Source organism: Wyeomyia smithii, chromosome 3, assembly GCF_029784165.1.
Source record: "Wyeomyia smithii strain HCP4-BCI-WySm-NY-G18 chromosome 3, ASM2978416v1, whole genome shotgun sequence".
Lineage (NCBI taxonomy): Eukaryota > Metazoa > Arthropoda > Insecta > Diptera > Culicidae > Wyeomyia > Wyeomyia smithii.
The window spans coordinates 268,775,659-268,792,165 of NC_073696.1; the positions used below are offsets into that span (position 1 = coordinate 268,775,659).

At 41.0% G+C, this 16,507-nt stretch overlaps 1 protein-coding gene across 1 annotated transcript in view; it reads right to left on the reverse strand.

The window, feature by feature from the left end:
* Positions 1–335: 335 nt before the first annotated feature.
* Positions 336–16,507, reverse strand: part of LOC129728920 (long-chain fatty acid transport protein 4) — an 81,458-nt gene continuing 65,286 nt past the window's right edge. Inside the window, exons 3-7 of the mRNA XM_055687396.1 lie at positions 4,010–4,160; positions 3,475–3,947; positions 3,021–3,415; positions 2,822–2,952; positions 336–2,760 (exon numbers count right to left, since the gene is read on the reverse strand). Of these exons, the coding sequence (XP_055543371.1) occupies positions 2,143–2,760; positions 2,822–2,952; positions 3,021–3,415; positions 3,475–3,947; positions 4,010–4,160 (1,768 nt within the window). The 3' untranslated portion in view covers positions 336–2,142. The remainder of the gene's footprint in view (positions 2,761–2,821; positions 2,953–3,020; positions 3,416–3,474; positions 3,948–4,009; positions 4,161–16,507) is intronic.

Sequence of the window (16,507 nt, forward strand, 5' to 3'; positions counted from 1 at the left end):
GTCGGATGTTGGGGAATCATTTGAAGTCGACGAGTTTATTTACCTGTGTACATTGATGACGTGTGACAATAAGGTTAGCCGTGAGATAAAGAGACGGATTGCGGCCGCAATCAGGACCTTCTATGGATTGCTAGCTGCCCAAGACCGAGCGACATAGCGACTTATTCTGGATTCGGCACTGGTTCGATAAATCGATCTGTCGCTGCAAAAGTGTAAATAATTTAATTGGAAATAATTTAAACAAATATGCCAAGAGATAAATTCTGGAAAAAACTAACACATCAATAAGCAGAAAGAATTGGATAAAAGTGTAATACGCCATGAATAAAACAAAGTTGTATAGTAATAGAGTAATAATAACTTTATTTTCTCAATCTATGCCTGACTCGTTCTGAATTTCCTATTTTGTGTTCTCAACTTAAATGCAACACTATCTAGTCTAGTCACAAATTGTTAAACACTTAATAATTGTGTGTATGCGTGTGTGTAAAAATCATTTGCTATAGTAAGTAATTCGGTCCCTTTCCAGCATGTCCTTAGGAATATTTACAATAAAAAATACATGTAATAATAAAAAAAACTTTCTTTCACCTCGCGCCGCTATCTGGTCTCTTTCTCGTTAGTTTAGGATATTATTGAAAAAGTTGACAATTCTGTCTTGTTGATCATCAACCTTCGCGAAAGACCTTCTTTGGATGTAAATATTTCTGGTTTCAACTCTCAAATAACGCAGACAATTATCATCTCACAAAGCGTGCCCTTTGTTCATTAGTTCTAGACCTGCTGTTTGCCGGAATGTTTAGCGAAGAATGTTTACGCTTCGATAGTCCGAGTATACATCGGTAAGAGTAACAGTGTTTTGGAATGGTTCAATTTTTTCAGCTACCGCATATTTTTGCCAACGAGAGCAAGATAAATTCGACGCAGAAGTTTTTCAGTTCAGCGGCATAAGGCCTATCAAGAAGTAGAAGGAAGCAGTTAAACAACAAACCCTGTCACTAGTCGTAATTTCATTTAACCATATGCTTGCTTAGGGTGCCTATACTTTTACAACGGTTTGGGTCGCTGGAACAAACAGAATCGGGACGCCAAACTTGTCTCTTTTTGGCGAACGCAGACAGCCTGCGTCGCTCACTTTCACTCAATATCACAGTTGTTCTCAGAGCCGGATTTATGGGAGGGCCCAGGGGGCCCCGGGCCCCCACATTTTTGGGGCCCCCACAAATCGAGAAAAAGATTTTTCTCACTTAAAAAAATGAGATTCAATCAAAAGTTCGATTTACAGTACGAAAATTTGAACAGACCATTTCAATCTGACACTTTTCTTCAGTGTTATTTTTTCGCGAGCGCCAATATCACAACTGCATCCATAAGAGTTCACCTTGGATTCTCTTGGAATGACACACATAAACACACCATTTGAATCAAACCAGCGCGCATGGGAGGTAAATCAGAGAAAGAAAATAAGCCACAAGTTTTTTCAATACATTGCATTTGCTAACTTGTCCGAATCAGGGATACCAGATGTGCTTTGCAAAATGCAGATTTTCTGAGTTCGTGTGCAGATTTTATGATGTGTGTAGTTTTTTCCTAGTTTCTGGAGATTATTTTCAAAGTCGTCTTATATTTGCGCAGTCTTTCTCAAATTGTGTGCAAATTTTTGCCTGTGGATCGCAATTTTTTCAAATTTGCGGTGGTTTTTTTTTTCAGGTACCAAGGAAAAAAAATTCGAAGATGAAACTTATTAAAAATAGGTTGCGTACGACTGTGAAGAATGCAAGGCAGTCAAACTTAGCATTATTAAGTTCCGAGTACGAGTATACTGAAGGAGTTGAATGTTGATTATTTAATCAATAAGTTTTCTGCAAAAAAACTCGTAAGAAAAAATTCTATCAAATGTTTGGTAACTTTTCAATAGCAAATAAATGTTTTTAACTCGTACGATAAAAAAAGGTTTTGTTTTATTTTGAGGGCCCCCACTATAACTGGGCCCCGGGCCCCCACAATCGTAAATCCGGCCCTGGTTGTTCTGATGAAACAAAAACAAAGCAAAAACAAACTTACAATTGGAAAAGTGTTGCGATTGGCAGGTTGGGGTGTGACCGGGATAAGAACAGAAAAAAAACCAGGAACCGGGTAACTTTAGAATCGAACTTCATTCCGTTTGATCTGTTCGAAGACCTCCTTTGTCAGACTTTCGTAGGTTCCATTGGGTGTCAGATAGAAGAGTGCATCATCAATAACATTTGGATCGAATTCCTCCTTCTGGAGATCTAATTTTTTCAGCTTAAACGTTCCCGTCATGTCCACCTTGGTTAGTAGACGAACGAACAATGGCCTAGCGTATGAGGGGAGAGTTTCTTTCAACGTTTGCGCCAATTTGAGCAAGTCAACTTGACGTTCGGGGTCCAGAATGGCTGCCATTCCTGCCCGACCTTCCACGTTCGGTACCTCCACACCATATACAACGGTATCTCGATAGCCAGCCGCGTTGCTTACTTCCGCTTCTACCTCGCTGGTAGAAACGTTCTCTCCCTTCCAACGGTAGGTGTCACCTGTGCGATCCTTGAAGAACAGATTACCCCGTTCGTCAGCTGACAGCAAATCTCCGGAAAGAAACGCTGAGTCACCCTTGCGAAAGATGTCGCGCACAATTTTCTTCTCCGAAGCGGATTTATCCACGTAACCCAAAAACGCCCGGCTTGGGTTGTTGGCTATGATCTTACCGATAAAGACTCCTGGCTCGTTTGGTTTGCATAGCTGTGAAAAAGGTACGAAATTAGCAGTCATCGCTTGGTAGAGCTTCTGAAAGCTTACGTACCTGACATAATCCGTCTTTACCACGGATTGGTTCACCAGTAGCCGGATCCGCTCGTATTATAGAGATCGGATAGACGGACGGAATAATACGGGACACGAAGCCGATCGCTCCCGGAGTGTTGTCGATATTAACTGAAGGTTAAAATGGACAGATTAATAAAAAAAATCGAACTTCTAAAAAGAAGCAACAGAATACTAACCAATATTAGCATTGCCTTCGGTAGCTCCGTAAAACTCGGCAACCCGGGGAATGTTGAATCGTTCGACGAATTGCGACCAAATCTGCGGTCGTAGTCCATTTCCGAACATCAGCCTTATTTTGTGCGCCTTGTCGGCGGCCGATGGCGGAGTTGCCAGGATATAGCGACACATTTCGCCGATGTACTGACCGACGGTGCAGTTGTACTTCTGACAATCGACAAAGTATTGTGACGCGGAGAACTTCTTTCTGATGACGACGGTCGCTCCGAACAGCAGCGCTTGGCCGCAACTCATCATACCGCCGGCGGTGTGATACAGCGGCAGCGGAGTGTAGAATATGTCGTCGCTACGGAATCCGGATACGATATGTATAGCTGCCGTGATGAACACGAATCTGCAGTTTAATGCTATTATAAGGGAACATTTCTGGAAGAGGATCAATAGGTGACTTGCCTGGCATGTGTGATGACGGCAGCTTTTGGCAGACCTGTCGTTCCGGATGTATATATGTAAACTAGTCGATCGTGGTGGTCAGGCTTCTTCACCCCGGTTGTGGGAAGTTCTTTGGAAGCTGACTGTAGCAGTGTGGTCATATCTTTCGAGTTAGGTAGCACTGTCTGCTGGGGGGCGTCATTGATTTGATACAAAGCCGTGGACGATGGCAGGCTTTCGCTTATTTCCGATACTGCCTCCGCAAGCGATTCACCGTACAGCACAGCATTGCACTTGGCCACGGTTATGCTGTGAATCAGTGCATTCTTGCGAAGGTTGTGATTAATCAGCGGAATGATGACGCCCAACTTCGACAGTCCCAGCCAGGTTGCCACAAACTCGGGACGGTTTTCCAGCAATAGACCGACCACGTCACCGTGCTTGTAGCCATGGGTGTGGAACACATTCGCAACCCGATTGGAGTAGTCGCTGATCTGCGGGAAGTACGAACGGATTGATTGAGAAGAATATTGATTGATTTTGGGGCCTTACTAACCTCCCTGAAGGTCCACTCTTTGCCTTCGAAAATGTAGCACGCTTTGTCCGGCTGCTTGGCGACGTACTCTGCAAAGATGTCCGCTACGGAGGCATTCTCGCGGGAGCATTTTTTCACCAATCGTAGCAGCTTGATGTACCGAGTAAGTGCTCTGTAAGTAGAGAAAAAACAGGAACAAATTTAGATTTTATCTACAAACACGCTGAAATGTGAGGTCAAATAAGTGAATGTAGTAGAAGCCAGTGTGCGATAAAACAGACAAAAAAATGTGGTCGAATAAAGTATCTAGTTGGGGTGATCCCCGAATAATGTTGACGTCAATCTAAATCGCCTTGTAATCCGGTTTGTAAAATTTAGGTAATCGTCTAAATTGTGTTATCTAATGGTATTGTATTGTATGCTATTTTAACGAAAATAAAAACAGTAGCGTGTGTTGAGCAAATTTCATTCGTTTTGACGCGTGTTATGAAACGCTTCGTCACGGTCGAACGATCGATTGTCGAGTTTAGGCAACAATTAAAATACCATTCTGGGGTGGACTTCAGCTGAATGTGCAACGACTTGCGATCGGATAATGGTTTCCGAATAATGGTTTAATATAGTTGTGATTGAGGACAAAGCTCGACTTAAAAGATACTAATCTATAGTTCTCGCATCTCATGGAACGTTCTGTGTAAGGGGTTTCCCTTTGATAACTGAACCAAAATCAAACTAATTCACTTGTCTATCACGTTTTGCACAGTGAAAGTGCTGCATTTGATTGTCATGGGAATTTAAGCAGAGATTTATTCTCGGGTCACACAACCTTGACTTTCCTCTTGACTAAAGTAAGTCTTCAGTTCTCTTCAGGGAATCGAAAATAGTGATATTAGCAGGGGAAACGAAGTTCAATGTAACTCTTCCAACAAATAAGTCCCTTCTATAGTGACACTCACTAAAGGAACATCTGTTGTCTCCAGTAAACTATAATTGGGAATACTGGCAGGGGAAACGAGGTTCGGCGTGACTGTTCCTTTTGACAAAATGAGTCCCTGGCAGTGAAGGAAATGAAATGATTTTAAGCTGATTGTTTTTTCATCTTGAGTTGTGCACATCATGAAGTGCACAGTTCATGACTAAAATTGTATCCTCTCAATACGTAATAAAATGTTGGTGCCTTGGTCACTCGGAGATGACAAATACAACAGTTGACTACATACAACTCTGAGAATAGAGTGATGCGCGTTGCTCCGTTGTAATTCTCTCTTCGTACGTGGCGCATCGTAGGAAAAAAACGATAGCAACAAGCAAAAGAATAATTGAGAGTCCCATAAATGTTGGTTGGATTGCATCTCGCATCGCAGTGACGCAGCAGCGATGATGCGGTGCGGTGATGATGGGAGGGAGAGTAAGTAGTTCGGATGGTATTTTTTTCAGCAGGTTTTCTATAGCAGCCAAACAGATACCAAAATGTGCTCTGTTTGTTACCGAGAAATCATACGTTTATTGTATTGCGTTGCGATTTCGTCAATGACATTACTCACTAGTTTTTGTTATGATTGGTGAATGGAATATTTTCCTCATACTAATTTGGGTAGTAACGTTATGGAAGAGTGAGCGGGGATGGAGTTTTGAAAATCTTTGAATAATGCTTGACTTGCTTTTGAACTGGTTTTGGATGCATTATTGCAGATTTTGATACTGCATTTTCACGTTTCAGTGCTGCGATTTTCAGGTTTAAGTGCTGTATGCCAATTGTGTTGAACCGAATATATTTGTACAGAAGTACAGAAATAACACCGAGAGGTAAAATAAGGCTTCTTTAGCAAAATTTTTAGCAAAAATTTGTAGAGGTTTGTAGAATTATCATTCTTATTAAACATATGCTGGCAACGACATTTTTATTATTCATACTAAATTCAACAAGGAACTTGGAATATAAGCATAACAACTCAGATCTTTTTTTCCCTTATTTTTCAATTTTCTATATTTCTGAGTACAAATGACATAAAGTATTTACAGATCAAATTTGTAACGGCTAATTAAACAAACATATTTACCCTAGTAAAAATGTTATGCAACTTAAATCCAAACAAAATATGGCAAGTGTTTGTTACGTCTAATGCCTGATTAATACCTGATAAAATCTGCAATATTTTGCAAATCATTAAAACTTTTTCTATCTTTCACAAACGTTCGAAAAACATAGAGGAGAAACAATTGGTATGATAAAAAGCTCATCGAAGCTTTTTTCCTGATTGGTCTGATTTCAATTAGTCGAATGTTCGCGGAATACCAGTTCAAGAAACACTAGTTAGGGCCAACAATAGTGGTCTTAAAAGGCTTCGCGCTCATTCCACAGCCCTCCGACCGAAAAGCATTGCCACAACGATTATAAGGTTAGTTTCAGAGCTATATGCTCTGTACTGAAAACAGTTACAGTTTGAACCTTTGTTTTTATTTGTTTTGTAAATATTCGAACTGTTATTAAAATTTGTATACACTTGTAACAGTAAGGAAAAAATTCTTAATACATATTTAGAAGAAATTTGTTTTGTAAGTTCTCCGTACGTCACAATTGAATCAGTTGTAACACACCCTGTTGACACAGTGCGTCGATGGTTCGATTTTGGTAACATATTTATTTGCTTTCATTGACCACAGGGGATTTGTTTCTGAAAAGTTGGTTGGGTTTGTAACGACAGATGTTGTTTGGCCATAATGGGTCAAGTAGGAGAAACATGCTGTTAGTGATAAATCAAACGGGCCCGTAACATCAAAATTGCACAAAAGCTTGAAAACTCCGAAATTCAAAGAGTAGTAAATCTAGAATTTGCTTATATTAAAATGTTTATCTGACTTATCACCAACTAATTATACGTAAGGAATTACCCATCGTGAAAGAGTTGAAGAGGTTGTTTATTAGACACGACCGCAGAGTTAACCTAGAATACGACAGCCTGTCTTAAGTCAATGTATTTCTTGCAATAGGTTTGGGAATACACTCAATGGGGTTAATCAATTTAATGGTCTCTCTGTTCCAGATGACGTTTACCTCTACAGACGGCACCGGTAACGACAAAGAACAACAGCAGAAGCTATGTGCAGCTAAGCAGTTTCACTTGACGCCATATCCAAAACAAGAATGAAATTGTATTGTTTTGTGGCTGTCTTTTGTATCAAGTTGCACTGAGAAAGCTTAATTTAGGCAGTGACTACGATGAGGGCCAATAGTGCATTCCCGGTAACCTAGGTTTAATACGAACAATTTTCTGCAGTTTCCAGTAGCGTAGATAATTTTAAAACTGATCGCTGCAAATAGTAGGACTTGAGCGAAAAATTATGTGATTCAGGTTCACTGGCGCAAACATTCTTCAAATAAATGTTAAAATACACTCAGTAAACTTTGAGGCTTAGCTGAAGTCAAAAGAGGTTAATAATGTTTGTCAATGCCATTTATTGACAACTGAATATTGTTTTTTGACATGGCAAATTTTTGATTTAGTTCTGAATGATTTACTGTGTAAAATCAACATGAGATGATTTATTTGAAACTATATATGATAATTTTTATCGCTATACTGCTAGTCACGCACGCTATATAGCTAGCCACGCACGCTGTAGATATGCACACACGCTATATAGCTAGCCACGCACGCTATAAACATGCACAGACATGCTATCGACATGCACAGACACGCTATAGACAAGCACAGAAACTATATAGCCATGCACACGCAAGCCACGCACGCTATAGACATGCACGCGCTATATAGCTAGCCACGCACGCTAGCGACACACGCTATAAATATTCACACACGTTATATATGTGCACACACCCTATATATATACACCCTGGAAGATGGTGGCTTCTCAAACCACCTGGCGGTGCGATTCTCATTTAATTTCTGGCTGTATTCACCCAACGATATCTGAATTGAATTACCACTGGTGGGGTCCAACTCAGATCAAAAGGAAGCCGAACTGAAAAAGTTTGGTTCTGCAACTAAACACTACCGCCGCCGGTGTTGCCCGCTGCTGCTCCGCGCCGCGTTTGCCCACTGCCATCGCTGCTACTGTCCGCCGCTGCTACCTGCTGCTAGTAAACTGAGATTGCTCGAGGAGAAGCAGTCTCTTATATAGCCCAACGAGTGCATTCCTGGCTAACTAGGTACTCCATTCTGTCGTCCTTTTTAGGGAAAGGCAGCAAGCAACCAATCAAAGGTCGACATTTACGTTTCGACAAGGTTCAACAATTTTCAATAGTACAATAGTTCGAACAGTCAGATTTTAATTTTCTGCATTTGGACGGTTGCTTAAATGATTTTCCAATCGATTGCTGCAAAAATGACGGAAATCGGTTGAAAACTGACTGAGTTTAGAACGTTTGAAATTGGACAATTTTCGTGACGCTCTCCATGTTTTCGGTTTTCGAAATTGGATCCCTGTATTGAAGTTGAACTCCTATATATGTTGCCTTAAGACGTATTCTACGTCAAAAAAATCAATTTTGTCAATGATCAAGGAACAACTTTATTTGAAATAAAAAAGTCTCTCTCTCTCTCTCTCCGGGGAAAACTAATAGTGTCAGAAGGATCGTAGCTCTAGCCCCGAAATTGTCCTGTACACTCAACAGTTGGCTGCGAAGTCTGTGTATAATCAACAGAAGTTCAAATTTCAAGACGGAATGTAGCACCAAGGCATTGCTTTACATTATCAATACACAAAATTTAAAATTGTTAAAAAAGTTGTTTAAGTTAATATTTCCGAAATCTCATTTTTTGTTATGAAAACACTATAAACGGTTTGCTAAATATTTGTTGTCTGACCATGGCAAACTGAGAGAGAAAAAGTTACGATGGCAGTTCGTAACGTTAATGACTTTTGGCCGATAGCTACAATTTTCCACCGCCGTGCATCGGAAATTGCCATTCTCCGCCACAAACATTTGCCAAACTTTTTCGGATACATTATTTTTTCTTAGCCCTTTGTCCATCTTGACGCCTTATACCGACAAAAGCTTCTAACCAACTAGCAATTTGCACTTGCGCTTGCACCTACCAGCTACCACCAAAAAAAAAACCCCGTTGAGTTGAGTGAGAGTAGGAAAACACGAACTCTCTTTCTTGAAAAAAAATCCCCATCATTGAGTAAATATTTACGACCCAATTTTTCTTATTCATTACATGTTCATAACGCGACTAACTTTATATTCTCAGCTGTGCACATAGAGAATAACATATATTGCGTGCTCCCACGATGAAAAGCACATCGTAAGAAGGAAGGCGGAGAGAGTGCACCAGTAACGATTTTTTTTATATGGTGCTCTTTTGTGATCTTCGTTATTCACCTACCATGGAGGTCTGTTTGCAAATGTGCGAAGAATAAGAATAATTCGCACACTAACGACGATGTTAACGCATCATAGGCTTGGTTTATACGTTTTCATTAGTCGCTAGAAGCGATTTTTTTCCATCGGTGGTCCCTGCTGTGAGATCTTAAATACAGATGCACTGTTTATTTCACTGTCATGACTTATATTCATTATTAATCATCCACGATTAATTATTAATTACTTTCACCAGCAGGATCATAGCAAGCGTCCCAGTAAAATAAGGAATCAAAGGCCGCATTCGATGGTGTTGGGAACGATTGGGTTAAACCTAGAGCTGACAGATTATGGTTTTACCAAGAAATTAAGTGCCAACCAAGCAACCTCAGAGAGAGGCGATGGAGGCAATGTACTGTGCAAATAACACACGAAAGTTCTACGAGAAGCTGAACAGTTCCTACAAATGCTAAGTGCCATGAGTTAACATGTGAAGAGACTCGAACGGCGACCTTCTCACGAACAAGTGTGAGGTGATTGAAAGGTGGAAACAGCACTACGATGTTACAGTAGATCTTGGTGTACGCGCGGATGACGACCGAATTCTAGTCCCCGACCTCCAGAAGATTAAAATGATCAGCCGGTTGAAGAACAACAAAGCAGCTGGAGCTGACCAAATCCCCAGTGAGCTGGTGAAACACACTGGCTAAGGCGCTACTTTGGGTTATTGCCAAGATCTGTAAGAAGGTGGTACCGGAGGAGTGAATGAAGGGTACTGCGTGCCCCATCTACAAAAAGGGCGACAAGTTGGATTGCTGCAAACACTATGCAATCACGCTGCTGAACGACGCCTACAAAGTACTTTTCGCAGCCAACTATTTAGTGTACAGGACAGTTGCGAGGCTAGCGCTACGATCCTACTGATACTAACAGTCTCTCCCGAGCCAAAACTCGAACCTACGACGACTGGTTTGTTAGGCCAGCATCGTACCTTGGGACCAGCTGGGAACTGACAACGACACCAGCAGAGATTTTCGTCGACGCCTTATGGCAGGAAATCGGACCTACTTTCAACTCCGAAGGGTGCTCGACTCGAAATTGACCATCTACAAAACCGGTAGGCCTCTACCGCAACGTAATTTGGATCATGCCCTTGGAGTCTTCGAACGGAAGGTGCTGCGTACCATCGGTGATGGAATGCAAATGAAAGATGGATCTTAGCAGAGACGAATGAGCAACGAATTGCTACTCATCGTCCAAACAGCGAAAATCGGGAGGCTACGATGGGCTGGGCATGCCTCAAGAATGTCGGACGATAGCCCGGTGAAAATAGTTCTCGCTAACGACCGGACTGGAATGAGGTGACGAGGCGCGCAGCAAGCAAGGTGTACCGATCAAGTGAATGACGACCTACGGAGCCGTCGCAGACGACATGGCTGGCAAGCTGCAGCCATGGACTTAATTGGATAGAGTCGACTTATTCGGACAGCAAGGGAAACTTCGCCCTGGTACTGACTGGTGAGCCGAGTAATAAGCTGTCAGACGAGGAATAGAAACGTTCAAAGCCAAATCCCAGGACCAAGTAGAGTTAACGACGTGAGAAGTAACTCGAAGCAACCGATCATACCACACACAATTTAACCCTCTAGTGCCCAATGTCGCCATATGGCGGGCTGCAGTCTAACCTCTAAAAAGGTTCAATAAATACTTAAAAAGTGTTTATAATGATTCATAGTGATTTTACCGAAGCCCGTCTAGAAATTAACTTGGACACTAGAGGGTTAAACTACAGAAGGATAAAACTGCAATCCAACGAAAACCTAAACACACTAGCAATCGCATAGCAAACAGCGAGAAGCAAAGACCACCACAAGCAAGGAAGCAATGAACAATAGAAATATCAATTGTGTTCGAATGAATCTGCACCACGCAAAGGGAGCAATCGTTGGACTTTAGAAACGATTCAGAGAGCAAACTGGATGTTGCGTTATTCCAGAAGCCATGGCTATATAATAGTAGGATGCAAGAATTTTCTTCAAATGTATGTAACTCTCGCCGAGAGCTGCAATCCTAGCAAACGGAAAACTAATTTTTTTCCATTTACAGAATTCACTTCGAGAGACTTGACAGAGATCATATAGGAGGTACCAACAACCCACAGCAAAACTAAAATTTGTATTGCATCAGCATAATCTCCAGGTTACGTGGGAGAAGTTTCTCCACCAGAGGTAGCTAGATTGGTTTCCTATTGTAAGGAACAAAACAATTTTTTTCTAATTGGATGTGATGCAAACGCTCATCACACGATTTTGGCAAGCACAGACATCAACAAGTGAGTGCCTTTCAGGCTTTAAATTATCACAAGGGATAGATATATGTAAAAATAGGGGTATACAAACTTTTGTAAATGTATTAAGACAAGAAGTCACATTTTGAAGTGGTGTTGAACGGTGAGAAAGGTAGGAGAGTCGTCGTGGATAACAGGATAAAAATTGGGTAGGACGGACAAGCTGTGGACCCACCAACATTGGACTAGGTGAAGAACGCTCGCAAAGAGCTAAAGAACCACAAAGCCGCTGGGAAGGACGACTTACCAGCCGAACTTTTCAAAGTCGGGAGCGAGCGGCTGTGTAGTGCAATTCACCAGATTATCCTAAGGGTATGGAACAACTTCCTACGGACTGGTTGGAAGGACTCATATGCCCTATCTACAAGAAGGGACATAGGCTGGACTGTAGTAATTATCGAGGCATAACCCTCTTCAATTCCGCTTACAAAATTCTCTCCCGTATCCTGCTCTAGCGACTAAGGCCGTTGCAGGAAGCCTTTGTTAGAGAATACCAATCCGGTTTTCGAGTGGGGCGATCTACAACGGACCAGATGTTTACCTTGAGACAGATTCTCGACAAGTTTAGAGAACACAACCTGTAGACGCATCATCTGTTTGTTGACTTTAAGGTGGCGTACGACACAGTGAAACACAACGAGCTTTGGCAAATAATGTTAAAACATGGTTTCCCAACAAAACTAGTTAAACTGTTACGTGTGACGCTTGACGATTTCACATCATGCGTCAGACCAGCGGGCGAATTTTCGGACGCGTTTGTGACGTTAGATTTTCTGAAGCAAGATGACGGGCTCTCGAATTTGCTGTTCAACATAGCTTTGGAAGGTGCAATACGAAGGGCAGGTGTGAAGAGGAACGGCACCATCCCCTGACAACCATAAGTCGCATAAGATTGCACGGATTTCCTTGTATAAAGTTTTATGGCACGTATCGTATTGCTTTATGTACAACGTATGTGTTTAATCGCATATGGTGTTGTTTTGCGAACTTCTTGCGATGAGTGTAACATACTCGCATAGTAATACACATAAACTCATCTCATGCCTGTCCAAACTCGTAGTAAACTCACAAAGTGATGATTATACGTATAAGCAAAAATCTCCAGTATCACGTCATATTGCATATAAATTTAGTCGCAAAAGCTATCATTTTGTATCACCGTTAATGACTAAATTCATGAAAACAAGCCTAGATAACTAAAAATCGGATATGATTGCACGGGTTACCTCGTATAAAGTTCTATTGTACATCACTATCGTATAGCTGTATGAGCATATGGTTTTGTGAGTGCAAACTTCTTGCGATGAATGTAACATACTCACACGGCAATACAGATAAACTCATATAATGTATATTCAAACTTTTATTAATTCCACAAAGTGATGAATATACGCAAAAACCAAAAGTCTCATGTTTAGTCGCAAAAGGCATCATTTTGTAACACCGTAAACGACTGAATTTATGATAACTAGATGCCGCTAATGTTTGCATAGCTTACATCGCACAAGATATGGTAGATCATTAGCTTGTATGACCAATGTGAATGTTTCATCGCATATAACATTGTTTTGCGGAATCTTTGCGACAAATAGGTAATAAAGCCGGATTCAAAAACCAATTAACTTTTCTAATGCTTGGTTAAACTCGCAGTAAATCCACACACTGACGAATATGCGCGAAAATCGAAAACCATCCGCATTACAGCGTATCACATATGCATAAATTTAGTCACTTCCCGCCGCTGTTGCTCTTCAAAAAATTAGCCACAGAAAACATCTGAGGACAACTCGGATCAATGATGCACTACTTAGCATAATATCTTTATTGGAAACTTGCCTTTAATTGTTGTTGAAGGCGGTAAAATCACTCAATTTTGTTTAAGCAAATGACACAGCTCATCGAGCGGCCATGACAATTCAACCGAAATGTAAACAACGAACGTTCCCGCAGAAATTTACAAACTAACTCGCAATACGAGGTCTAATTAGATTCATGCTTTACGATGCCTTTTGGTCATTTATACGATGAAACTAGAAAGTTATTACCAAAACTCAGAGATTTCCGACAGCGAGACCACGGAGGAGAGGAAAGAATGATGCTTGACAATCTAAGAGTCCAAGGTTCGAGTCCGGATGGATACCCAAATATTACAGCGTGTGCCCAAAGGAAAAAGAAAAGAATGGTAAAAACTAAACACCGACATTTGCAATTTGCTATTCCTTGTAATATGAATAGCAAGGGATAAATAATGCAAAATAATTGCTTCTCTGTTCGCTGTATTTTTTTTATTTGAAGGTGATTTAATCGCACGTTATAATAAACAAATACGAAGGAATGCATGGCGAAAATCGCATAAACATCTGAAATAATTTGCTAATGTTGACTTGTGAAGTCGCATTAAGTAATAAAAGAACCCGTAGTGTATATTCATATATCGCTTATAGTTTCGTTTCAAATCGCAAATATGAAATTGTAAAGTGGCATTAAATAATGAAACAGCTCGTATAAGTTATCAAGCTTTAACAGTTGAAGTCGCATATATGAACATTTTCATCGTAAAAGTTTTTTGATATTTTGGAAATGCACGCATATCGCCTCCACTTTTGCGCGTATAAGCAACATTAGCAGCATCTTGTGCGACGAAACTATCACGTATAAATGCACGTACAATGCGATGACTGTTTGCATTATACGCGTAAATTGGTTGTCTGGGTCATCACTAAGTCTCACATGCTTCTGGGCTTCGCGGACGACATTGATATAATTGGTGTTAACCGTAGAGCAGTTGAGGAGCTACGGCTCTCAAAAGGGAGGCTGCGAGAATTGGACTCACCATTAACACTGCCAAAACGAAGTACATGGTGGCTGGCAGAGAGCGTGGTATCCGTACAAAATTCGCGCCCTATAGGACGTAGAAGGAGGAGGCCGGTCGACGAGCGCTTGGGGTCTTCGAGCGTAGAATCCTGCGATCAATACTCGGAGGCAAACTAGAGAACGGGGTGTGGCGCAGGCGCATGAATCACGAGCTGTACGAAGTAGACAAACACGCTGATATTGTCAAGCTGATGAAAAACGGCAGGTTACAGTGGACTGGCCACGTAGCACGGACGGCGGATGAGCGACCGGCAAAGATAATATTTAGCAGAGAACCGGATAGAGGCCGACGACTTCGAGGCAGACCGCGCACGCGCTGGATGTGTGCTGTCGACGAGGATGCCAGAGCAGCAGGTGTAAGGGGAGACTGGAGAGTAGCAGCCCAAGACCGAGTTTTGTAAAGACGTATTCTGGATTCGGCATAGGATCTTAATGATCTGTCGCCATAAATGTAAAGTAAAGTAAGTAAATAAGACAAAAAGTTCTTGACTATGCAGTACGGTGATCTCCAGCAGAATAAAAAATTAGCATCTATCAGATGGAGAATCTTCCACAAGCAAAAATTATTTGATTGCGAAGCTAATCAAGAACGCACTGAGTTCATAAGACAGCGCAGGAAAACAAACTGCGAGCAGTATAATTTGAAGCTAATGGTTGCTTTGAACAGCTTCGAAAAATATTCCAAATCATACAGAGCACTGAAACAAAACTCAAAACATCTCTCAGATTTGATCCAACAGTCATACCATGGTTGCTGCCCTACAAAGGTACGCTTTACAAAAAGAGGTACCTTGGTGGAACCAATTTTCACAAAAACTTCGGAAAAAACCCGGAAACTTTTCAACGGGGCTAAACGAACTAAACAGTAAGACGAATACAAACAATCCCTTACCGCCTATAATAAAGAAATTAAACGATCAAAAAGGATACAGTGGAGGCATACACGTGAAAATATCGGAAATACTCTAGCAACCGCCGGGCTGCGAAGAACCCTTGCGAAAGATCATTCATATGAGTTAAGTACTCTTGGAAAAGAAGATGGTCCTTGTACTCGATCTGCTAGCGAAACATTAGAGTTAATGATGAAAACAAACATTTCCGGGTCGATTATTACCTCAAGTGGAGACCAAACATATGCAATTTTTGTAACCAGTACGAAAATTCACGAAACAGTGAATACGATGACTAGGGATGATGCGAATACTTTAGCCGACCAAATTTTTACCGAAATTAGATCGAATGGGCAATATACTCCTTTGAACCCGTTTGAAGCATGATGACAAGTACGGGTTATTTTTATCCCTAGTGAAAGGAACAAATCTCGGCCAATAAGCTTATCATCAGTCGTTCTCAAAACAATGGACAAAAATATTGGTGTCAGTCATCAAATCTTTTAAAAAATCCTCTTAGCAAATATCAACCTGCATACCAGGAGGGAAAATCGTCGGTAACTGCACTCCACACTATAGTCACAAACCTAGAGAAATCTTTCCCAACAAAAGAAATTTCACTGCGGAGTTCCTCAATACTGAAGGAACATAGAATAACTAATCTTGTGACTCAATGGCTGCTGCAATAAAGAAACGCGGTTTCGACAATTGCATTATTCATTGGAGCAACGAGATGTTATCCAAAAGAGAAATATCAGAAAGCCTTGATAGCGCTAAGTGTAAAAGCTGTAGAAGGATGCCAGCAAGGAGGAGTGATATCTCCTCTACTGTGGTATTTAGTAGTTGATGATCTTCTCAAAAAATAGATAGAAAAAGGCTTTGAAATAGTTGAATGTGCTGATGATAGTCAAAATTGTCCGTGGCAAGTATGATGATATCATCGCAAACCAAATGTAAATTGACTCAAACATTATTTCCTCGTGGTGCGATTGGGAAAGCTGTAAATCCTTCAAAAACTACTATTGTCCCATTTACACGTAGATAAAAAATTATTTCTAGTATGAGGCTAAAAGGTATGC